This window comes from Trachurus trachurus (genome assembly GCF_905171665.1).
Source record: "Trachurus trachurus genome assembly, chromosome: 10".
Taxonomy (NCBI): Eukaryota; Metazoa; Chordata; class Actinopteri; order Carangiformes; family Carangidae; genus Trachurus; species Trachurus trachurus.
In genome coordinates, this window is record NC_139894.1 from 1994122 (window position 1) to 2020451 (window position 26330).

The 26330-nt window shown below is 41.3% G+C and overlaps 2 protein-coding genes across 5 annotated transcripts in view; both read left to right on the forward strand.

Moving 5' to 3' along the window:
- The window catches only part of canx (calnexin), a 37123-nt gene extending 23121 nt beyond the window's left edge, over positions 1–14002 (forward strand). The window contains exons 11-15 of one of the 2 annotated variants that reach the window (XM_083980409.1): positions 321–536; positions 4704–4823; positions 9643–9772; positions 9857–9960; positions 12625–14002. In XM_083980409.1, coding sequence (XP_083836535.1) covers positions 321–536; positions 4704–4823; positions 9643–9772; positions 9857–9960; positions 12625–12681 — 627 coding nt within the window. In that variant the 3' untranslated portion in view covers positions 12682–14002. Of the gene's footprint in view, positions 1–320; positions 537–4703; positions 4824–9642; positions 9773–9856; positions 9961–12621 lie in introns of both variants that reach the window. The other variant, XM_083980408.1, reaches the window with a different exon arrangement.
- A 5694-nt stretch (positions 14003–19696) lies between these two features.
- The window catches only part of maml1 (mastermind-like transcriptional coactivator 1), a 35413-nt gene continuing 28779 nt past the window's right edge, over positions 19697–26330 (forward strand). The window contains exons 1-2 of one of the 3 annotated variants that reach the window (XM_083980402.1): positions 19697–20103; positions 21124–21457. In XM_083980402.1, the coding sequence (XP_083836528.1) occupies positions 19940–20103; positions 21124–21457 (498 nt within the window). In that variant the 5' untranslated portion in view covers positions 19697–19939. Of the gene's footprint in view, positions 21458–26330 lie in introns of all 3 variants that reach the window. The other 2 variants (XM_083980404.1, XM_083980403.1) reach the window with 2 other exon arrangements.

Sequence of the window (26330 nt, forward strand, 5' to 3'; positions counted from 1 at the left end):
TATAAATATTGTTTATTTGACCAATTTGAATTTAATTGAAGTCACATTTTGTTCCTGAATCCACCAAACTGCTGCGATCAGAATAATCCTGATGTTTTCCAAGTTTTCCTGAACACAAACTGAGGGTTCGATCCAGATTTATGATCTGATCCGATCTCAGAATCCGTTTTTATTTCTGAAACGACCCATTTTCCAGATTTGATCCACATCAGTTATCTAAAATCCAATCAGATTAAACCTTTGAACAACTGAGCTGCGTCAGTATCTGTGTCTGTGTTTCTCCTACGCTCCTCAAACGTCTCACCGCTCCGTGTCCTCAGGGCGTGTGGAAGCCGAGGAAGATCGCCAACCCGTCCTACTTCGAGGACCTGCACCCGTTCAGGATGACGCCGTTCAGCGCCGTGGGGCTGGAGCTCTGGTCCATGACCAACGACATCTTCTTCGACAACTTCTTCATCTCCAACGACCGCAACACGGCCGAGCGCTGGGCCAACGACGGCTGGGGGCTGAAGAAGGCAGCGGAGGGCGCCGCTGACGTGAGTTCACTTTAGATTCATGTAACCGGGAAGATTTCAGGTCCAAGTCCAATCCAGTGTTAGAGTAGAGGAGTTCACAGGTTTGGTGTTGGACTCAGTCAGAGTCCTGCAGAAACTGACAATAATCACTGAGAGCAAATCAGGCAAAGTCCAAAATGTAAGATTTTTTTTATTTGTCAAGTTCACAGTTAAGATTCAGACTGAGATTTAATCCAAACGTCGTGTTTTCAGCCTCCATCTTGCAATTCTGCTTTGGTTTTTGGTGCAAAACATTCAGATCGACTTCCTTTTTGTTTCTTTTTTTGAAAAAGTTTCTGTGAAATTGAGAAGTATAAATGCAAAATGTTTGAACCTGCACAATAAATAACATTTAATAGGTATAAATATAATCAAAAACATAATATGCTCAGCTGCAAAATCAAATTTTTTTTGACAAAGGTAACAACACTTTTGTACAGAAGAGTATTAGAGCCACTCATGGAAAATAGATGAGAGGAGGATTTTTTTTTTCATCTTGCAGTTCGAGAATAAAGTCAAAATCTCAAGGAAAAAAGTGGAAATATAATGTTGAGAGTTAGTGAAGTCAGAATTTCCTCTCTGGTCCATCAAGTTAGGAGTGGAATGACTGACAATCACACATGTATTCTCTCAACATTGTTGTGTTTCAACTTTATTTTCTAAGAGTATAATGGAAAAAAAAAAGATTTCTCCTCTTATTTTTGGCCCTAAAACTCTTGAGTACTTAATGCTAATTTTACATCTGGAGTCCCATAACATAAAAACAGTACAGTGACAATACACATAGTAATATAGACGACATAATAATGCAGCCAACAAGATGATAACAAGACGACTATAACGAAATAAAACATTGACATTGTGACAACACTTCCATGGGTAGGGGGACCATAAAACCAACAAGACGTCGTGTTTTCAGTCTCCATCTTGCAGTTCTGCTTTTAGTCTTTGGTGCAGAACATTGAAACATGAGGATCGAGAAACGTTTCTGTGAAATTGAGAAGTATAAATGCTAAATGTTTGAACCTGCATTATTATTAATAACATTTCATAAGTATAAATATAATCAAAAACATAAAACACTCAGCTGCAAAATCCAATATTTATTGACAAAGGTAACAACACTTTTGTACAGAAGAGTTTTAGAGCAACTCATGGAAAAAAGATGAGAAGAAGATTTTTTTTTTTTTCCTCTTGCAGTTCAAGAATAAAGTCAAAATGTGGAAATACAACATCGAGAGTTAGTGAAGTCAAAATTTCCTCTCTGATCCATGAAGTCAGGAATGGATTGTATTCTCTCAACATTGTGTTTCAACTTTATTTTCTAAGTGTATAATGGGAAAAAAAAGATTTCTCCTCTCATTTCTGGCCCTAAAACTCTTGAGTACCTATGTGTATTTTACTTTGTGCGTAGCCGACAGCTGACTGTGACGACCTGCCTCCGTTTCTGAATTAACACAAAGAAATCTAGTAACATAAGTGACAAAGTGTGCAAATCTGTGTTTGGTTTTATCCATTTTTTTATGATTAAAACATTGAACATTCATTAGAATAATAACTTTATTTATTCAGCAGAGCGTTAAAATGACACAGAAGTGGCAAAGTGTGAATTATAAATACATGTGTTCAAAGTTTAAAAGCGCTGAAAGTTGTTTTTATACGATATTTTTCATGTTTGGTCATGAAAAAGGAAACAGTTGCAGGAAGAAGTCGAAACCAACGGGACTTTTTTTTTTCTTCTTCTTCTAAATCAATGAAACGTGTAACTTTCACTCAACTTCCTCTTTCTGAGTTTCTCTCCGTCATGAAACGTGACGTGTTTTTGTTTTTTCTGACCGTCGCCACCACCACCACCGCTGGTGATGATGATGATGATGAAGATGATGATGTAATCCTCTGGAGGCGGCGGTCGTCTCTCGGAGCGAGACAGAAATAGATGTTGTGATGTTAATAAGAGTAAAAAAAACCCCACCGGGGACCGTTTGTGTCTGCAGCTGGGAAGGTTCGCTCTTTAACCAGATTTGGCAGATGCTGCGTTCAGGGACACTCTGATTACGACGGCTGTTATTATGACTTCAGATTCTAGTCGTGGTTGTTTTTCCTGAAAGAATGAAAAAAAAAAACTTCCACTGGTTTTTAAGTCGAATAAGAAAAATCTCCAACAAGCAACAGGTTGTCGAGTTAAAGTCAACTTTTTCATGTTTTTGTTCATGTTTTACAGGGTATCCGCGGATCCTTAAAAAGTCTTAAATTCATGTATCTAAAATTAAAGCAGATATCAGCTTCACGGCCGTTTCGGCTAATGCTGCGTTCAAGGCAGGCTTTTGAAACCGTAAGTTACAGCTTCAAGTCACAACTACGACTTGGTAGCGTTCCAGGTAACCCGTAGCTCGTGTTTTTACCATCCTGTTGTCTGTGAAAGTTCCCTATAACGGCCACTCGTAACTTCCGACCCGTGAACTCGTACCAGATCGAACTGGTATGACTTCACAGGAAGGAAAAACACAAAGTACGAGTTTCTTTGAACGCACCATGAGTTAGCAGCCCCCGCCCTTGTCAGGCATCAATTGGTCCTCGTGCTACGTCACCACATTCACGCGCATCCCTTGGCTGCACACACAGCCCTTCATGCCGTTCTCTCTCCTCATTGGATAACACTTGTATCCCACAAGGAAAATTTTCTCCTCGGGTTACAGCAGAGCAGAGTGACGGAGAGACTCGTGTTTAGGCTGAAATACTTCATGTAAGTGATTGCTGACGGAAAATAGGACTATTTAGGACTTATATTAACAAAAACATTCCACTGATATCTGCTTTAAGGCCTTAAAAAGTATTAAACTTATTAGAAAATTCTAAGATGGTCTTAAATACAGTACTCAATGGTCTTAAATTCATGGATTAAAGTTCTCTGTCGCCACGACGGATTTCCGTCAATGGCAAAAATGAGGGGGAAAAGGCTACACGTGTTTTTTTTTGTTTTTTTAAGTATATTTTTTGGCTTTTTTCATGCTCTTATTAGATAGGACAGTTCAGAGTGTTACAGGAAATGGGAGGCAGAGAGGGGGGGAATGACACGCAGGATAGGGCCGTCCGATATTTCCATCAGGGTTCTTAAGGATCCTTAAAAAGTCTTAAAAGGTATTGAATTCATTAATCTAAAAACAAGGCCTTAATTGGCATTAAAATGTCTTAAATCAATTTTTCAAATGTCTTAATGTTAACACTTTGTAAGTGGGATTTTATGATTGTAATTAGTCTCAAATCTCAAAATAATTGGTAACATTCTGACATAGACAAGTTAGTGGCGGCTGTCATTGCTAAATTTCTTACTGCCACCAGCTCCCAAATCAGTCCCGTTTGACCCTTAACATTATTCACGGCTTAAAGCCATCTGCCTGTTGGTTGCCAATGAATTAAATAAATAATATGTTACATAAACATTTTTAATTTCGCTCCCCAATTTCTTTTTGTGCCCCCAAATAGTTCACTTTAGGCGTGCTCCTTGGGGAAAATGTTATGGTAGAGCCCTCGCTACCGCAAATGCTCAATAAAATGCTCCTGTGACACTTCATTGTGCTTTATCGAATGTATTTTCAACTACAAACAAGCCTAACACGCAACTTATATATTGCAAATAATCAATTTTTAATTTTGTGACTCTGCATTTCTTTTGTACGTTTTTTATTTTTCATGATAGGTCTTAAATTTCATCCATAATGGTCTTAAAAAGGTCTTAAAAAGTCTTAAATTTGAGCTGGTGAAACCTGCAGAGACCCTGTTTTAGCCCTAAGTGAGGGCAATTTTCTGTCACTATGTGATGGACAATAAAGTTTTTTGAATCTTCGAAAAAATATTTTTTATTTCTAGATAAACTTGAATCTGAACTTAAAAAATATGTTGAATAAAAGAAAACAAACTGTTGTACTGTTGTAACAATGACGTAATTGAAAAACTTTATTGTTCATGCTGCTCATTCACAAAAACAACTTTAAATACTTTGAGCTCTTCTGTTTCCGATCCAGACAGATTTCAGTCACGTCCGCTGTAGTTGGGGTGTCGTGTTCATCTTGTGTCACTGTGATCTTGTTGTTGTTTGTTTATTTATTAATGTTTATTAATTGTGTGTTGTTGTTGTTGTTGTTGTTGCAGCCTGGTCTTGCAACTCAGATGCTGAACGCTGCAGAGGAGCGTCCCTGGCTCTGGGTCGTCTACGTCCTCACCGTGGCTCTACCGGTCGTCCTCATCATCGTCTTCTGCTGCACCGGCAAGGTAAAACACACGCACACACACAGACTGCAAATCTCTCTGCAGCAGGTTGTCGATTTAAAGGGATAGTTCACCCAAAATTGAAATTGCAATTGTCCTCCGTGGCTTCTCTGAGTTACAGGGGGTCTCGGCGTAGCAGTGCATGTCCATATAACGGTTGCAAATGGATACCAACTGTCTTCGTAACAAAAAGACACACCAAAAAACATCCAGATACCTCCATGCTGCTCGTATGTAATGTCCGTCTTGTATTGAAGCCCCGAAATGCGAAATTGTCCCGAAAAAAATTAAATTAGTCCATTTTTCAAGCTTGTTTTGTAGCGGAAGCTTCTCGAAGCTCCTCTTCCCGGTTCGTCATATTTGGACGAACCAGGGTCTGTTCTCTTCCCAGTTCATCCATTTGCAACCGTTATATGGACATGCACTGCTACGCCAAGACCCCCTGTAACTCAGAGAAGCCACGGAGGACTCTGAAACTTCTCCCAGCCCTTAGTCCACATGAGGGTGAGTAGATAATGAGTGAAATTTCAATCTTGGGTGAACTATCCCTTTAAGGCATTATATTTTTGGTCCTTTTCCACGACACAGTTACAGCTCGACTCGACACGGTTTTGGTCGTTTTCCATTAGTTCTACGCTTGAGTACTAGTTGAATCTAGTTGAATAAAATATTCACAATGGACTAGGGATGTCACAATTACTTGTTTTCACAATTAATCGCGGTATTAAACGGCACAATTAATTGATCGTAAAGATTCCTAAATTCCAAAAAAAGATTATGTCGGAACCGTATTAGCAGATGTGCACCAAAGGAAGGGTAAATGCACAGATAATACTGGTCCATAATTGAATTGGTAGGGATTTAAATGCTAGAGTGTCATTTGTAATAATAAAAAAAGAGTTTAAGAGATTAAAATTAACTTAAACATTTGGTATAGATGACAATTAATGACTTGTATATTTCAAACGCTTTAATAATTGGTCATATTTGAATAGATACTTTGTTTAAATAATTAGTAATGTAATTATGTTTTGACTATTTGATTTTACACATTAATCGTGTTTGAAATGAATTGATGCATAATAATCATGATAATCGTATCACCGTGATTATTTCTGACAATAATCGTACCTAGAAAATCTGTGATCGTGACGCCCTTACAATGGACATAATCGGCATAACAAGAACACGGTTTCAAAACCACTAAAATCTTTGTGTCATACTGTTCCTGTGGTATGTGCAGTTTTTTTTTTTTTTTTAACGTCTCGTCAAAGAGAGGAAGTGCAGGTCAGAAATCCCTCAGGTCGTGTGCAGCTGCAGCACCGCCGCACAAACACACAAACACACCAACGACATAGAAGAAGATGTGAAAGCTGTATTCAAACTTCTAATGTTGACTGGGAGTTGTGTCGGTCCAATTATGCAGATCGATGGCAATTTAACGGACGAGTTTAAGGCGCAGCATCCGAGGGACCCAAGAGTATTTTGCCATTGTTGTTATAAAGGGATAGTTCAACATTTTAGCAAATCGGCCCATTGTCATAATCGCTATAGTCATAGCAGTAGGTTCGTTACCTTTATTTGTCGGTGCAAGCTATTTTTAGAACGGCGAAGCAGAGCCGTGAGCTGCTCAGAGCTACGCTACGGAGGCTCATTATGGGATTTCTTGGTTTCCGTCATCAAACTCATCAAATACACAATCCAACAACTCCACAACGCTCTGGTGGACAAGTTGTGACCTGCACATTCACCACGCTATGAGATAAGAACAGAACGTTACCACACAGAGTTGTTTTAGAGGGAAATTCATGCAAAACAGCTGATGCGCGTTTTTCAGCAAGCAGTCACTGTATTTGCCTTGAAAACAACTCTGTCTCGTAACGTTCCCTTATTATTTGTGTCCTGGTGGACACAACTTGTCCACCAGAGCGTTGTGAAGTTGTTGGATTGTGTATTTGATGAGTTTGATGAGGGAAACCAAGAAATCCCATGAGCCTCCGTAGCGTAGCTCTGAGCAGCTCACGGCTCTGCTCCGCCGTTCTAAAAATAGCTTGCACCGACAATTAAAGGTAACAAACCTACTGCTATGACTATAGGGATTATGGTGATGGGCCAATTTGCCAAAATGTTGAACTATCCCTTTTAAGTTTTCAAACCGTCAGAGTCTCATGACTTAACCAGACAGGAACGAGTGACGACCACCGACTCATTACCCATCATGCAGCGTGTTGTCGGTGCTGACGTGTGTTGTGTGACTGTCCACAGAGGTCGTCAGACTCAGCTCAGGGTCAGTTGAGTCTCAGCAGCTTACAGGAAGACTTTAACGAAGCTGGACGCCACCACGCCTCCTCCTCCTCCTCCTCCTCCTCGCCCACCGCCACCACCACGGTGACTGTGATGCCGCTGTCATTAGAGTAGCTGTGTCCATGGCTGTATTCGAAACCGCATTACTACACTGCTAGTGCGTACTGATTTGGCCAAAATGTAGTATGCAAACAAAAGCAAAATCTACAGTATGCGAAAAATTCCCGGAAAATATCTCCAGTATGCATCTGACCAGTCTACATTGTGTACTGTATCATACAAACAAACTAATGCTACTGCCACAATTGTTAGATTTAATCAATGAGACCAACATTTACCTCCTAAAAATAATTTAAACCTTACCTGCGGGTAAGTTAATTAGCGATCGTTTTCTCCCCCCGGGATGACGACGAAGGTTGGCCGGCCGAGCAGCTCTGCAGACCGGCTGCTGCCTCTGTGATGTCGTAGTCGTTGCGGAGCTTCACTTCTCCGAAAAACATCGGAGCAAACTTCTAAACAGCCGTCGTTTTGATAAACTGGCCGTATATTTGGGATCTTAACAGTTACTTTCTCACATGAAAAAATATTAAAGCAGTACTAAAGAACTTTCAGTTTTGGTTGAGTTTGGCGGCGCCTGTGGACCAAAGCGGTAGTGTTTTGCCTGAAGGAAGACTCCATTTCCCATGAACACTAGCGTGAAGCCCTGTAAATATCCTGCATTAAAATTAACAGAAGACATCAAAACTAAGTTTCTGTTTCCAGTGGATCATTTCAAAGTGAAAACACAAACATAATCCATTGCTAAAGTGCCGTTTTGCCTGTTCCCTCCTTGTTGTGACTCGCAAAAGTGAAAGTTAAGTGAGAGCTGGGTTCCTACCATGCTCCTCAAAGCTGCTTAGTGCCAGAGAAAGAGATACAGACCATAATGATACAGACCCCCTCAGACCACGACAGAGGTGTCATTCAACTTGTTGTAAGTCGATGTATCATCACAAAAGTTATGAAAATATTTTATGAAGGTTGAAAAGTTCCTTAGTGCTGCTTTAAAACTTAATAAAGTTACATAATAACAGCACTAAAGCGGGAAATAAAACAGCTTTTTGCCTGTTTTACAGCTGCTGCTACCAGTTGCCGTGAAATGCATTCTGGGAAACTCGTATACTGCATACTGTGGTGTGAATGGTGTCGGTCTGCTGAAGTAGCAGACTGAATCCCACATTCAGTATGCAGTATACGGTACATACTAACGCAGTATGGTAGGATGCGGTTTGGAAGACGGCCCTTGTGTCTGTGCTGTGTCTCTGGTAGGCCTGGGACGATAACAAATTTTGCTGGACGATATATTGTCCCACAAATTATTGACGATAAACGATATTATTGACACATTTTTTGAGAACAAATTAATAACCACTAATATAATAATAATATTTCATAATAATGCAAGTAGACCCTTTTAAATGTGATAAACTTTTATTTCTCTGAGTATTGTTTTTAAACATTGTAATTGGAATGACAAGAACTTATATAGCTACTATCCTAAATAAATAAAATAAACAAAAAAATAAAAAAAACAGTGCAGTGCAGCTCTTCTGTCATAACTTTACGTGAAGCTCCACTTTTCATTCAAACAAACTAATGTGACTTCCACAAATGACATGTAAGATTTAATCAATGAGACTAGCATTTATCTCCTATAAAGTATTAAACCAGCCGGCGGCGGTAAACCTCTAAAAACCTGCTGATAAGTTTTCTTAGTCGTTTTCTCCCCCAATGATGGAGGTTGACCGGCCCGTGAGCTGCTGCAGACGGCTGCAGACTGTGGGAAGCCCCGCTCCTCCTGCTCGCTGCTACCACATTAGCTCCAAAAACGTCGGAGGAAATCTCCTAACAGGCGATATGTGGATGAACTGACCACAGACTGGGGCCTAAACTGTGACTTTCTCACATGAAAAAATATTAAAACTGTAAAAAAAAAAGTGACGTGTTAACAGCCTGGCAGCAAGACGGTAAAATAATTAGCTGCTTAGCTTTACAGTTAGCGCTGCCGGTTGCTGCCAAATGCATTCTGGGAAACAAAGATCCTGGATGACTGAAAAGAGGGTTCACTCCTTTCATTCTGCAAAACAAACGGCCCAGGTGCTGAGACCGATGCACAGAGTGAAGCCTCTTGTCATCCAGCCTGTTTGGAGGCGAGAGACCAGGAAAACAAATACGTGCATGCAAATGGCGATTTATCGAGGCCGGAAAAACTATCGAGTTCATTTTCATTTATCGTGCGATTAATTGATTTATTGATTATCGTCCCAGGCCTAGTCTCTGGAGTCGGTCTGTAGCGTAGCGGCTCAGGGAGGTCAAAGGTCAGACAGGAGGAGTTCATTTATTATATTTATTTATCAGGTTTTTGTTCCAGTCGTGCTCTCGTCGTGTTGTGAACGTCGTTTCAGCTTCCTGTTTAATCTCAAACTGACACGTTTGCTTTCTGTTTTTTATTTTTTCCCCCCTGTTTCCCGTCCTGCAGAAGAAGAGCGAAGCGTCGCCAGCGGAGTACAAGAAGACGGACGAGCCTCAGCCCGACGTGAAGGAGGAAGAGGAGGAGGAGGAGGAGGTGGCGGAGGAGGAGGCGGCGGCTGAGGAGAAGAGCAAACCAGGTCGGTGTGAAGAAGAGTGAACGACGTTTCTCTGTTTGGGAAAACAACAACAACAACAACATAAAGCTTGTTCTTGTTCTGCAGCTGCAGCAGAGGAGAAGAACGATGAAGACGAAAGTCCTGCAGAAAAAGAGGAAGAGGAGGAAGAGGAGGCAGAGAAGGATGAAGAGAAGGAGCCCACAGACGAGGTGAGGAGACGAAGACCAGCGGCTCACAGCTTTTAGGTTTAGTCACAGGGCCCGAGGTCTACTTCTACCGGTCTACTCTACTTTTACTTCTACTGCTGCTTCTTTTTCTACTGTTTCTCCTTTTACTTATCAGGGTTCCTACGCAAGTATGGAAAGTATGGAATAATATGGAATTTGGTTTTATACATTTCCAGGTCTTAAAAAGTATGGAAAATGGAAACTATTGTATGGAAATATATTTATCTTAATATACTTATTCAGTCTTATTCACATTTTGTATGCGCTATTGTAGGCTACCTAGCTACAATCTCCTGGAAATGATTTGGTTACATAATGGCATACAAATTCAGAATAATGAAAACAAATGATTAATTGCATGATTTATTAACATGAAACACATCTATTGGCTCAAATGTCACAAATTATTTGATTTTTTTTACTGAGACACTGCAAAAACTCAAAATCTTTCCAAGAATATTTGCCTTATTTCTTGTCAAAGTGTATAATTTCTAGTCAAAACTAATCTCTTTCACTAAAAATAAGACTCATCACCTAAAAATTAACTTGTTTTTAGATCATTTTCACTTGTTTCAAACATACGAGTCTTATTTTAAGTAGAATGAGATTTGTTTTGACTAGAAACGACATTTTGACTAGAAATAAGACAAATATTCTTGGTGAGATTTTGAGTTTTTTGTAGTGGAAGTCCGGAAATTAGGGTCTGGAAAAAGTATGGAATTTGGAAATGTAAAATGTGTAGGAACCCTGACTTATCCTACTAGTGCTGCTTTTATTGCTGTTGCTTCTTTTTCTAGTGCTTCTTCTATTGCTTATGCTTCATTTTCTACTGTTTCGTTCTAGTGTTGCTTCTTCTAGTGTTTCTACTACTGCTGCTGCTTCAGGGTTCCCACTTGTCCTGGAAAACCTGAAAAATGGTTGACCAATTTTCCAGTCATGGAAAACACATGGCAAATGAGAAAATAAGTCAAATCAAGTCCTGGAAAAGCTTCAGTTGTCCTGGAAAATTATTTATCACAAAAAAATACCTAGTGAGAAAACTAGAGACTTTGAGTTGATGAGTGTTTCCAGTATTGGACTCCATGTTTGTGTTGTTCTATGATAAATTCATAGGAATTTTCTAAGCGTGTTACTGTAAGATTATTGCGTAACTTGCACATCTTTAAATCAGACTTCTGGGGCCGAGAGAGGAAGAAACATAGAAACAAAAATGTACAAAATGAAGGTACGACTGTCGAAAAGAAAATGAACTGGACAGAGGATGTATAATAACATGTCTGTCAGACTGGAGCCGCTGAAAATGTCCTGGAAAATGATTTCAAGAAAAGAGTGGGAACCCTGTGCTTCTTCTACTGTTTCTTCTACTGCTGCTTCTCCTACTATTGTTGCTTCTTCTTCTTCTTCTTCTACTGCCACTGCTTGTTCTCCTACTACTATGGTTGTGTCCGAAATCACTCACTCATTCCCTACTCCCTACTCACTATATAGTGACCACGCCATTTTGTAGTGGTGTCCGAATGTTTAGTGATTATTAATGTTCACTATATAGTGCACTGAATCTATCCCACAATTCACCACAAAATGTAGTGAACATCCGATGGTCACTAACCGGAGCAAGATATCCCATCATGCATTGCGGTCACGGATCAACGCCGTTAACACACCGGCCCAGAGCGACCGGTGTAGCTACCAAATAAATGCAGTAGTGCAGCAGCCTCAATAAATGAGTCTGGGCTGCCAGAGTTGTCCGGTCGCGGCTTCCACAGACTCCCACAACAAAAGTCGGAGCAAATTTCCTAACAAGCGTTATAAACTGACCACAGACTCTGGATAGCGAGGCTAATTCCCGCCCCATCTATGATATTTTACATTATACTTTAGCATTAAGCTAGCGGACGTTATGCTTAGTTGTGACACTGGCTGTGTGTGTTTTGAACATTGTTTCAAACTGTGTGGGTTTGATTGAACATCTTTGATGCTTAAATATATATATATTACCGCTTAATATATTGCTTTACTCCTCTTTTTATGTTGGTACATATACACCCGTAGGTCTGTGCTACACCGGCTGTTACCATGGTTGTATCCATGGTAACTACACCGGCCGATCGCGGTCGGAACGTTTAAATTACGCGACGTAATACGTAATTAACTGTGTGGCGGAGTAGTGTCCGAAAGTGTTTTTTCATTTGACCAGTGAGTCACTATATAGTCACTATATTGAATTCACTATGTAGTGAGTAGGGAGGAGGGAATGAGTGAGTGATTTCGGACACAACCTCAGTCTTCTGTTTCTTTTTTCTTCTTCTTCTACTACTACTTCTTCACTACTTCCACGCCTGTGGAGTCAAACATCTTCACACGTCCTATTGTCAGTTGTAAAGTGATAAATAGAAGATTATAGTTATAAGAGTTTTGATTTGTGATAATAACAAGTTTGTTTCATTACAAAACTTTTGTGAGTGTTAACATAGATCCAACTTTTGGGATTTCTTTTTAAAGATTCTTATGTTTATATTTCTTACTAGTAGTCGTCAGTATTTTAGGAGTTAGAATAAATTATTAATTCTGGCTGTAAAAGAAAAAAGATCACAATCCCATGATGCAAAGATGGGAGGTTGACTGTGGGTGTTTCCTCCTCAGAAGCTGGAGGACGACGTTCTGCGGAGATCTCCCAGGAACAGGAAGAGCAGAAGGGACTGATTTATCTGAATCCAAAGCCCTGACCTCAACCCCCCACCCCTCCCTATAGCCCCACATCCCAACCCCCCCCCTTAAAAATACCCCACCGCCCCACCACCTGCCCCTTTAATCCCCCTCCTCCTCCTCCTCTTCTTCTTCCTCTTCTTCTACCCTTGCTCCGAGGCGATGAAGCCTAAATGGATCCCATGGAAGCAGCAAAGCCGACAGGAAACTAACCGAGTCATGGACGCCTGACGATGAAGAAGATGATGATAATAATATTGATGATGATGATGATGATGATTCCAGTACGAACAGGACTCATTTAGATTAAAGGAGATTAACTGAGATTAACTAAAAAAAAAAAAAAACTTCCTGCATCATTCCTTAACAACACCTGAGCAGACTCACAAACCCAACGAGACCAAGGTCTCCTGTCCTGTCCTGTCCTGTCCTGTCCGCTGAAACGCCGACCGCCGCCGCCGCCAACGCCAACGCCACCCAGAACTACAAACTACAAGCCGCCGACCAGCACTCAGATTACTAGACCTTCATCCATCAGGATCAAGCTGCAACATCGACCTTATAAACGGTCTGATGACATGTTTCCCAGCAGAGTAAAAAACCTTTAAAAACGGACGATTTAAACCCGTTTTTTTCCTCTCCAGATGTGCAGCAGCAGCAGCAGCAGCAGCAGCAGAACATCTGGGGATCTTCATCTTTGTTTGGGTGTGGGGGAGTGGGGGGGGGGGGGCTGCTGCTCGCTCATTCATTCATTCATTCATTCATCCATCCATCATCACTCTGGGGTTTATCCTATCTTCCACCGTCAAGCTACTGAAGAAGGTCTTGTTGAATAAATAAAACTAATCCAGGAAGTGCAGCCATTATTAATTAAAACAGCTGGTTAAATTAGCCCAACAACATCTGTCTGGAGACTTGTTGTGTCGGATTTATCCATCTATCTATCTAACAAAAACAAAACGAAACAACTTGTGTTTAACCGTTGCCATGCCAACCTCTGTCTTAAAGGGATAGTTCAACATTTTGGCAAATAGGCCCATTGCCATAATCCCTACAGTCATAGCAGTAGGTTCGTTACCTTTAATTGTCGGTGTAAGCTATTTTTAGAACGGAGGAGCAGAGCAGCGAGCTGCTCAGGGCTACGCTATGGAGGCTAAAGGAATTTCTTGGTTTCCTTCATCAAACTCATCAAATACAAAATCCCAAAACTCCAAAACGTTTTCGTGGACAAGTTGTGACCTGCACATTCACCACGCTATGAGATAATAACGGAATGTTACGAAACCGAGCCGTTTTCGAGGTAAATACAGCTGTACAGCAGACTGCTTGATGAAAAACTGTCCCTGAAGGCAACGCGCATCAGCGGTTTTGCATGAATTTCCCTCTAAAACAACTCTGTCTCGTAATGTTCCATTATTATCTCATAGCGTGGTGAATGTGCAGCTCACAACTTGTCCACGACAGCCTTTTGGAGTTGTTGGGTTGTGTATTTGATGAGTTTGATGAGGAAAACCAAGAAATTCCCTTAGCCTCCATAGCATAGCCCTGAGCAGCCTGCCGCTCCGCTCCACCGTTCTAAAAATAGCTTACACCGACAAATAAAGGTAACGAACCTACTGCTATGACTATAGCGATTATGGCAATGGGCCATTTTGCCAAAATGTTGAACTATCCCTTTAATGCATCAGGTTAGCGATGAAGGAGAGAACCAACCCCCCCCCCCCCCCCCGGATCGGCCGACGACGAGCTGCTGTAACGAGTCCTCAGATCCAGATGATCCTAAAGTTTTACACGTTTAACAGTAACAGCAACTAGCGACGATGTTAAGTTAACCCACTAACCGCCGACTTCTTAGTCTTCCAGGAGTCTGTAAACTAGCCTGCTAGCATCCTCAACGTACCAACAACCACCACTTCTACAACGTTTTAGAGCGCTAAATGTTGTTTTGGTTTCTGTTGTTTTTTGTTTTTTTCCGAGAACACTCCAGCTGACGTGAACTTTTCTTTTCCTCTCTTCTTCTTCCTCCTCTTCATGTTGTCGTGACAGACGTTCGCTGATCTCTTTTGTCTCCTCAGTGTGTTTCTTTTTTGTTTTTTTGACGTGTGATTGTCCCGATGTGGCAGCAGGGGAAGGTCAAGAGGTCGCAGTCAGTCGGCGTACGTCGTGTATGTTACCTCGATCTGGTCAGAAGTTACGAGTCGAGTCGGCTCAGCAGCAGATGAGGAGCACGACGACGACGACGAAGACGAGTTTTGATACAGAACAAACCTCCAACACTTCAGAAATGCAGTCGCTGCCTCTTCTTCTTCTTCGTCGTCGTGTGAATTCAGTCCAAACCAACGGGACGGCAGCTCAGCGTCGTTGCCGTCGTGGTGGTGGTGGTGTTGGTTTGGGCTGAACTCTGACCTCTTGTGTTTTGCAGATGGACAGACACCCCGGTCCCTCTTTTTTGTCTATCGACCCCAAATGTAAAAGAAAAAGGCACTAAAAAGGGGAAAAAATAGAAATAAAAACTCAGGCGCTTAACCTCAACACCTGTCCACCTGCAACGACTACAACAAGCTCCGCCCACGTCGCTCCGACCCGTCGGAGTTTAAGCCCCATGTTTAAAAGAGATGGCACTTGAGCGTGACGTTCGGTTCTCTTTTTTTTTTTTTTTTTTTTTTTTTTAACGATTTTTTTTCGATCTTCAGACACAATAACTGAAAAAAAACCTCAAAGATCTGCTGATTTGACTCAGCTTTCACCCAGAACCTCGTCAGGATTTTAAGGATCGAACATCTTGAAGGTTCATAACTTGTTTCTCTATCGTCGTCGTCTTCGTTTTTGTCGTCATCTGCTGCTGAAACTCTTCCAATCTTACATAAAGATAGATAGATAAATAAATAAATAAATAAATAAAACCTGGGCGATGGTTGGTTGTTTTCAGAATCAGCCGTTTGTCCGTCCGTCCAACAGAAACGTGTAGCGTTGTAGGGTTTTAAAACGCCGTCGACCTCTTGACCTCCGGCTGCTCCGTCAGGACCAAAACCTTCAACTTCTCAGTTTTAGAATCTAGAGAAAAAAACTAAATCATGAACTTTGACTGTAAAGACAAAACAACAGTTCCTGTTTGTTGATCGTAGAGAAAGAAAAAACAACATGAAATTGGTTTCTTCTTTTTCTCTTTTAACTCTACCGATTAAACAGGTGTGTGTGTGTGTAAGTGTGTGTGTATGGAAAAGAAACGTACCTGCGTCAGTCCAGTGGCTGTTGATGATGTGTTGCTTTTTTAGTTTTTTCTGTTTTTGTCATTTTCTGTGTCTGACTTCATCTCTCCATCCTCTGAACGTCTTTTTTTTCCTGTTGATGTGATTGATTGATTGATTGATTGATCGTTCGATCGATCGATTGATCTGCAGGTTGACGACAACGACTGACTCGACTGGTTAATAAAAACAAAAAAAAAGGCAGTTTTCGTAAAGTCCGAGGTGTTTTGTTGTCGGTGAATTCAGATTTCGTGGGGCCTTGAAGGTGAACTTGGAGGTTCCCCGCTTCCATGTCCAGGTGACCTTTATTTAACCTTTTTTTATTATTATTATTATTATTATTATTATTATTTCCCCCTCCTCCTCTTCCTCCTCTTTGTCCTCTTCTTCTTTTTCTTCCTCCTCTTCCTCCTCTTAGGGTAAACTCGAGCTGCAGTAGTTTTGGTGTTTGGCTGTAAACTCTGTTGCTTTAAGTCTCGATTTGTTTCTTTCCCTCTGCTGTGAATCCAGTGTTTTGGGTTTTAGGGAGAGTCTCCTCCAGCAGCAGCAGCAGCAGCAGCGTTTCCTCTCCTCCTCTCTCCGTCTGCCTCTCTCTCTCTCTCTCTATATCGTCTCTTTCTCTCTCTTAGTCTCTGGTTGTTTGTTTTCTCTGGTCGTGTCCGGCTGAAGCTGCCTGTAGCTTAACAGACTGTAGACTGAACACTGTATCTGCTGGTGAGATTTTACATGACTCTGTTGTAACAATTAACTTTTCATTATTTTTTTTGTTGACTTTTGTGTTGAACTAATTGGTCGGCCCAGCCTGTTTATGAAGATGATGATGATGTACACACTATGTAGAGAGGTGGACCTGCTGACACGCCACAGGAAGGTCCAGCTGTTGAATAGAAATGCTGTGATGATGATGATGATGATGATGATGATGATGGAGCCTGATGTGTGAGTGTGGACATGCAGTCAACATTTGTTTTGATGAATAAAAAAAAGGCTGAATGGAAACTGAAGGAGAAGCTGCTGAGTGTTTCTTTTTATGTGTCAGTGTGTGTGTCTCTGCAGGTGAAGACCATCCAGACTCAGGGTAGCCTATCCGCGGGGTCTTAAAAAGTCTTAACATTTGAAAATCTAAATTTTAGGCCTTAAATGTCTTAAATTCGTTGAATTATTGTGTTGCACGAACCGAGAACAGCTGAGTTTTCCGCTCCTACAGCTGAACAGCTGATATGTGGTGAAGACGTACAGAGACCTGTCACGGTGCATTAAACTACATTAATCAGGCTGATTATCATAATAATAATAACATTTTTATTTGAATAGGGACAGTGCATGTTAATGAACATTGGTATATAAAAAAAATACTGCAGTAAATATGCCGGATTATAGCCAAGCGGCTAATTTTCATCCGTAGTCCCTAATAAATAAATAAATAAATAAATAAAATACAACAGTACGCCACAAGGAATAAAAACAATACAATACAAATTGCGAAACGCATAACGATACACTACACAAACAAGAAAGACAAGACAATAAATAAAATATTGGACATGGTACTCGTGATAGCCTACTTAGTAACAAGCCTGTAAATTCAACAAATCAATATGCTACTGTGATTTAACTAGCCTAGTTAAATAAAAAGATGTAGCCTAGTTTAATACCATAATAGGCTATAGGGGTGACCAAAGGCCAAATTTATTTAGCTACTTCATGTGTCAAATATTGTGTTGGTCATAATACAGAACAGGTTGTGGCTTCAGTGTGTCTGTTGATTAAAGAAGTTGAAATATTTCCATGTTTGTCTATTCTGGGTCACATTAGAAGTCTTCACATTTCAGGCCAAAGGTGAAGTGTTGGTGTTTTTACTGTTCTCCAATGTAAAAATGGGTCACGTTTGACCCATAACATTATTCAAGGCTTAAAGCCACCTGCCTGTTGGTTGCCAGTGAATTAAATCATGTGTTACATAAACATTTTTAATTTCGCTCCCCAATTTCTTTTTGTGCCCCCAAATAGTTTACTTCATGCATGCTCCTTGGGAAAAATGTTCTGGTAGAGCCTTTGCTACTGCAAATGCTCAATAACATGCTCCTGCGACACTTCATTGTGCTTTATTGAATGTATTTTGTATGTAGGCCTATTTTAACTCTAACACGCAACTTATATTGCAATCAATTTCTAATTTTCTGACTCCGCATTTCTTTTGTACGTTTTTTATTTGTCATGATCTAAATTTCATCCATAATGGTCTTAAAGGGACATTTTGTAACTTCTCCTGTTATCTATTCACGAAAATCGATTATTTGGTTCAAAAATATGTTTTTTATTAATCAGTAATCAGCCCCATCAACAAACTGAAGTGTTCCGGTAAGCTCTGAATTTACCGTTCATATCATTCTTATATACGTACATTGAGCGGGTAAGCTCGGTGCTGGCTGCCATGTTGCCATGTTTTTATGTGTAGCCTATTGTTTTGCCTCGTGCTGACGGACCACTTGTTTACATAGAGGCTTGTTTATGCCGTTACGTGCAGCGACTGACGTCCGCCTGCCGTCTGCCCAATTTCACATGAATGCAGCATGAAAAATACGACTGAGTTGCTTGCGATATACAACCGCAATGCTAGATGGGAGTAATTCCTACACAATGTACCTTTAAAAAGGTCTTAAATTTGAGCTGGTGAAACCTGCAGAGGTTTCATTCACCACGCTATGAGATAATGCAATTATAACAACCAGAGGGAGTACAAGAGACAACCACACAGTTACACATTCACATTTAAAGCAGAAGTAAGCGGAATGTTTGTGTTAATATAGGATAAGTCTTAAATAGTTATATCTTCCGACAGCAATTACTTCTATAGAGTGTTTGGTCTGAAGCACGGGTCTGTCAGTCACTCTGCTCTGCTGTAAGCCGAGGAGAAAACTTTCCTTCTATCCTACAACCTTTATCCAATGAGGAGAGAGAACGGCATAAAGGGGCGGTCCTCTCTGTGTGTGCAGCCAAGGGATGCACGTGAATGTGGTGACGTAGGGACGAGGGCGGGGACTGCTAACTCCATCCGCTGACAGAAAGTTAGCGAAAACGACCGGATCGCTTACTTCTGCTTTAATCGCAAAGAAGGAAAACAGACTGAAGCAAAACTCAACTCAAATGACCTTGTTATTTCTATTTTGTAAATACATTTTTTGTATTTCTATCAATGTTGCACTATCTTTATTAGCCTACATACAGCATGTTACGATGACACAATCACATTATAACCCAAGTGTAACAGAAAAAACTGTCAAAAATTTTGAGATGACCTTAATTGTTAAACATACACCACAGTTCATGGTTCCGTGCAAATGCTGTGTTGAAGGTTGACCAGCAGATGTCGCCATGTTTAATTGTATCAAATGCTTCGAAACACTGAACACAATTGCTTCATATTGATTCACTGGTTCAGAAAGCTTCGGTTTCTCCATCACTAGTTGAGACGCACTTATATACTCAAATATAATAAAAAATATATATATTCGAATTGAGACTCAGTAAGTGCCTCGGTGCGGTTGCCCCGTGGCCCTAATATAATGAAAAATTAAAAAGAAGGCTATTTTTGTGACGTGTGGGCGGATTCTGAACTCTGATTGGGCAACTCTTTTGACCGTCAACGCTGCGACCACTCCCTATTGGCTGCTTTCACCTGTCAATCATCCAGGAGGCGGGCTTAGCGCTGGGACATTCCTCTTGTCGCTGATGGAAAAAAGAAAAAAGAGAAAGTTCCCAAAATGGCGGCGTGGACCTGAACTGTCCGCTTGAAAACAATAGAAGCAGCAGCAGCAGCAGCAGCAGCAGCAGCACAGAGGGACCGAGTAAAGTTAGCTCCTTCTGGCTGACTGACGACCCAGCCGCCCGTAACCATCCCGACTCGGGCTCGTCCACGGGGGGGAGGAGGGCTATCTATCCGCGACGGCACATTTATTTTTAATAGGGGGTGGGGGGGATAGATAAAAGTATGATGCCGTGTTTAAATGTTTCACGCTAGCCACCTAGCTAGCCCGCTAGCCGAGCTATCGTTACCCCCAAAAACACAGCCGTTAGTGCAGCTAACGGTTAGCAGCTACACGGAGGCGGAGGATCAGCTGTTAGACAGATGCTGCTGTAGGAAGCAGAGCGGACAGCTACACTTTTCACAGTAAGTGAATTTAAAATAAAAACCTAAATTGCGCCTCTAATTGTCTAATTGGGTGGGAAGCCCCTGTCGTTTTGATTGTGGTAGATAAAATAAAAACAATGTGTTCATTGGCAGAGTAATTGCTGCTGCCAAGTTTTGTGAAGAAGGGAGAAGAAGAGCACAGTTAGCCTGTTTGTTAGCCTCCATAGCTAAGCTAAGCTAAGCTAACCCCCCCCGTATACTTGAACAAAAATAAAAGTTTCAGACAAGTTGTGGAGCTGTAACGATGCCCCCCACGGACTGAAACCTCAACCCCAATAACGGAAAATGGGGGATAAAGGCTAGAAATTAATACCGAACCGACCACAGTTCAACCGCAGCTCTGATAAGTTTTAAAAGGATTTTTTCGACGCTCCAACTTTGATTTTTGTGAGTGGAGGAATGTGCTAATGCGCTAACTTCACTTCAGCCCTGACGGGAGAGAGTTGGTTAGTTTGATGGCGACACAACAGCAACAGTTAATGGGGGATTTTATTAAATGATTTAAAGGGTTTAGTTAGCGGACCGTGGTTTGTTTTCATATAAGTCCACAGGGGAAGGTGTGTTGTGTGTCTGTGTGTGTTTTGGATTTAGGTGTTAAACTCTGTTGTTGCAGGAGCTCTGGTTTTTACACAGCAACTTAAATGGGCTGTTGTTGTGGATATATAACGAGGTTAATATTGTACACTAAAATCAGGTGGCTGAATGGTTTGGTATGGTATTGCACCTAAAAAAAAAAAAACCCAATAATTTTCCTCTCCGGCAGTGACTGAAGGCCATTAGCAAGACAAAGGTCGCCTCCATGGAGCCAGCACAGGAGGCTTTGTAAAAGGGGGCGAGGGGGGTGGGTGGTGGTGGTGGTGGTGTGTATAGACGCCCCAGAGAGAGAGAAAGAAAGAAAGAAATTCAGCATTTTATGGACGAAACCTGACCCGAGCCGGGAGTTTTACTTTACTACAAGTCTGTATTGATGATGGCGGATTTTGTTACACCGCGACACAGCGCGGTGATGGAGAGGCTCCGCCGGAGGATCGAGCTCTTCCGGCAGCATCACAACAGCTGCGAGAGCCGCTACGAGAACGCGACGCTGGAGCGACGGGAGCTGGAGATGCAGCAGACCTTCGCCCTGCACCAGCGCTGCCTGCAGGCCAAAGCCAAGCGGTCCAACAAGCACCGGCAGCAGCCACAGACCACCAGCGGCGGCGGCGGCGGAGGAGGAGGAGGAGGAGACCAGGCCGGACAGAGGGCGCCGGGCGGCGGCGGAGGAGGCAGCGCGGAGCTCGGAGACAGCGGAGGCACGGCGGCGGAGCAGAGCCGGAACAGCACCCTGATAGCGGTGAGTGAAAAAGCACTGGACACACAAGCCTGGGAAGAGGCTGAAACATACATAAACACATACACATACGCCAGGATGGTGCAGCAGCAGGAATAAAGCAACCAGGAGTGACAGCTGTAGGTGCTTCAGAGGCTAAACCAGATCTGGTTGGCAGCAGATTACTGTCATAAGTTTTGTTCTAACACTCATTGCTTCCAACTTCTTAATTTAAGTGTTTTCTGGTTTCCTTGGGTCTTCTATGACAGGAGATGTAACATTTGTGAGGTTTGGATGGTTGATTACAATAGTCAGACCTGCAGATGTTTTCTTTGACAACCAGTCAGCCTCTTCCCAAATGACAAAACACTATGTAAATCAGTCAGAGTAGAAACACATACACATACACCAGGCTGGTGCAGCACCAGCAGCAGGAATAAAGCAACCAGGAGTGACAGCTGTAGGTGCTTCAGAGAGGCAAAACCAGATCTGGTTGGCAGCAGATTACTGTCATAAGTTTTGTTCTAGTGGTTGGACATTTGTTATTAAACATTGGTCTACTAATCAGATTCACAGTTTGGACCATGTTTTCTGGTTTCCTTGGGTCTTCTATGACAGTAGATGTAACATTTGTGAGGTTTGGATGGTTGAATACAATAGTCAGACCTGCAGATGTTTTCTTTGACTGATTTACATGGTGTTTTGTCATTTGGGAAGAAGCTGACTGGTTGTTAGAGTAGAAACACATACACATACACCAGGCTGGTGCAGCACCAGCAGCAGGAATAAAGCAACCAGGAGTAACAGCTGTAGGTGCTTCAGAGGCTAAATCAGATCTAGTTGGCAGCAGATTACTGTCATAAGTTGTGTTCTAGTGGTTGGACATTTGTTATTAAACATTGTCTACTAATCAGTTTCACAGTTTGGACCATGTTTGCACAAACATTCATTGCTTCCAGCTTCTTAATTTAAGTGTTTTCTGGTTTCCTTGGGTCTTCTATGACAGTAGATCTTTGAGATTTGGATGGTTGATTACAATAGTCAGACATCAAATACACCTGCAGATGTTTTCTTTGACTGATTTACATGGTGTTTTGTCATTTGGGAAGAGGCTGACTGGTTGTTAGAGTAGAAACACATACACATACACCAGGCTGGTGCAGCACCAGCAGCAGGAATAAAGCAACCAGGAGTGACACCTGTATGTGCTTCAGAGAGGCAAAACCAGATATAGTTGGCAGCAGATTACTGTCATAAGTTTTGTTCTAGTGGTTGGACATTTGTTATTAAACATTGGTCTACTAATCAGTTTCACAGTTTGGACCATGTTTGCACAAACATTCATTGCTTCCAGCTTCTTAATTTAGGCTAGGTGTTTTCTGGTTTCCTTGGTTCTTCTATGACAGTAGATCTTTGAGATTTGGATGGTTGATTACAATAGTCAGACATCAAAATACACCCGCAGATGTTTTTTTTGACTAATTTGCATAGTGTTTTGTCATTTGGGAAGAAGCTGACTGGGTAGAAACACATACACACCAGGCTGGTGCAGCAGGTATAATAACACAACCAAGAGTGACAGCTGTTGGCGCTCCAGGCAGGGCAATCTAAATCAGATCTTGTTGGCAGCAGATAACTGTCATAGGTTTTGTTCTGGTGGTTGTCGGTGTGGTCAGTTGTGTATTTATGGCAAGACATTAGTGGTGTGGACTAAATGGTCACTGCTAGAGCCGAAACACCGGTCAGTTTCACAGTTTGAACCATGTTGAAACAAACATTCGTTGTTTCCAACTTCATGATTGAAGTGTTTTCTGTTTTTTCTTTGTCTTTATGGCAGTAGATGTATCATCTTTGAGTTGTGGATGGTTGATCAGACCTCAAAATACACCTGATGATTGACTGACAGTGAAAATAGCTGTTAGTTCAGATCCCAGTTGTTGCTTTCATGTCTGATTGGTGTGATTACAGCAACAAAATCATCACGTTTAAGCTAAAACCAAACTTGATGCTCATGCAGTGAATATCTGCAACTCTCACTTGATTATCAGAATAGTGTCTGGGTTATTTTCTATTCATCCACTAGTTGTTGTAGCTCTGAGACATTTAAACTTTATGATATTACTTTTCGGAGAATATTGACAAGATGACAGATGCTTCATTATCATTTCAATATGGATTTGTGATACAATATTTTCAAACCTCAGGTAAAAGTTTAAATTCTTACATTATCCTCTGATATCACGGAAATACTCATACATACAATTCATCCAGTTCACAAACCAGGAGGATGTAGGTCAAAAAAACATTTGTTGATTTGGCATACAAAGGATATGTATGCATTTAATTCTTAAACACCTTTTCACGTATAAATTAACTAGCAGTTGTTAATGGTCAAAACAACAAGACATGGATTTCTGTTTTTGATAGCAACCTGACAAATGGAAGTAGCCAACATCCAGTAATTGAACCAGTTGAATGGCAAAATCTCTGATGGACAAATCACACTGTGTGGGTCTAAAAGATGAAAGAACTTTTGTTTATTATCTAATCTAGTATTTGCAGAAAGCCCACGACTTCTGTAGGACTAAGAACATTTTAAGACCAGACTGAGATACAGCAGCAGCAGCAGCAGCATCAGGTCGACACAGCTCAGGGATGTTTTAAGAGCCTGACCTGGATCTGTTGGGTCTGGTTTGACTGAGTAAGTTTAGTTTACTGCGCGTCAGTCTGAGTGAGGTGGGTCAGACTGCGCAGGATGTCCGGCTGTTTGATGAGCGTCTGGTGAATCATAGGGCCAAGATGGAAATGGAGGATTATACAGTAGAGTAGAGTCGAGCCACATCATCAGATTTGTATCTTCACTGCTGCTCTTATGTCTTGAAAATTCACCTCCACAAGCTTCTCGTCTTATTTTACTCAAATGTAATTAAGGAATCACACACACACAAAGTTAATTCTGTATTATGTCTCATTACACACTGATTTATTGAATGGTAGATGTGCGCTTTTAGCAGCAACAACCACGTTTTCATTTTAAATCTCGCCTGTGTTTCACCTCCTGTCCAACTCACCAGCATCAAAAACACAACGCCCACCGTCGCTCCCTGATTAGGTCTCATCAGCCTCAACTACCAGTGGTGAAAACAACATTAATAGAGAAATTAAAGTGTCACTGACCTTGTTGTCTTTGCTGCAGCAGGATATCTGTCTTTGCTTTTCCTCGTTTATAGTTTTATTTCAATCAGTGGCAGAGTAGAGACAACCTGCTTCCTGTTTACACCAGTTTGCACATGCTCAGTGTGTGTGTGTGTGATCACTCAGGTGTGTGCAAATGCGTGTTTTCAGGTGTGGTAGTCTGGATTGTCAGCCGCCTGGACAGAGATTGATTCTGTTTGAAAACACAGCGGTGCAGGCTCGAGAGTTTGGTTTTACGCCACTAAAACATATCGCAGTGAGGTCTTGGACCACAGATTACACCATGTTTGTTTTTTTTTCTCTCATAACTGTCACTTTCCGTCTCTGATGACCCGACGCTGTGGTCTGAGTGTGAGTCGTTAGATGCGTCTCACAGATACGAAGCCGCCTGTAGGTCGGTTAATCACAGCTCTCCACAGCGATCGCTCCACAGAGCTGCTGATCGGCCCGTCGCCTGAGCGGCACGTGGCTGAAATATACCTCAACCCAGGTGAAACAACTGCTAAATGTGTGTATCAGTGTGTGTTTGTGTGTGTATTCATGTGTGATCACAGTGACTGACAGAGGAAGTGTTGTTTTTGTGGCTGTGCTGTCTGGTCATGTGACCTCGGCTTCCCATCAGCCTGAGCTGGTGCGGTTACTTGTGGTTGCTTCAGCAGACACAAACTGACTCGGTTAAAGCCTTTATCCTTCTTGAGTGTCCTTCAGAAAGACACCAAATCTAAAACCATCTCCAGACGCTGACCTTTGACCTCTTTCTCTTCTAGTTGTGGTGTTTATTGTAGTGTTTTAGTGACATATTAATGAATCAGAAGCTTATATTTACTATTAACGGCTTTTTTCTGTCACATCTTTCAGACAGATTCACTTTGGAGTTCATTCACAGCGTGTACTTGGCATTTATTCTTGTTTTTTGACATCTTGCACAGTCAATAACTCGTCACTAAACATAGTGAACATTAAAGAATATTTTTATTTGTAGCCGGACATGTTTGTGTAGGTGGGAGGTGAAAGGTGCATGTGATGCAGATGTAGACCAAACTGTACGTGACTGAAAGCTGCAGTCGCTCACAGGCTGATTGACTGACTGGTCTCGGTGTGGGAGCTCAGCTCATAGAAGAGTACAGCTGCAACCACCGATTATTCTCGCTATCAACTAATCAGTGCTGCTTCAAAGAGAAGTCAAATGCCCAGCACAAGTTCACAGAGCAAAACCTGACGTCTTTGAGAAGTCTTATCTTGTTCAATTAAGAGTTCAAATACGCTGTGATGTAAAAGAGACAGAATACCTGGCATTGTCTCTTGATTTTCAATGTATTGGAAAGTGATTCTCCATTAATACGTTAATATGTTTAAGGTTGATAACAGGGTATCCGCGGGGTCTTGAAAAGTATTAAAAGGTTATAAATCAATTTTGGGAAAATTAAGACCCTTAAAAAGTATTAAAGTCTTTTCACGACTTTATAAAGTCTTAAAATTTCAAGGTATTTTTTCTGAATTAGCTTCTGAAAGAGTTTGATTCCTAAAAAACATTGTAAAAGTGTGTGAATTTATTCATTTTATTAAAAACCAAAGATGAACCAGTACATAACAAAGAAAAGAAGATTGTTGTTTTTGTTTTTTGATTGGAGCAATGTTTTTTTGTTTTGTTTTTTGATAAACTTTGCCTTTGATTTCTCTTCCCAGCCTATTTTGAATTCTG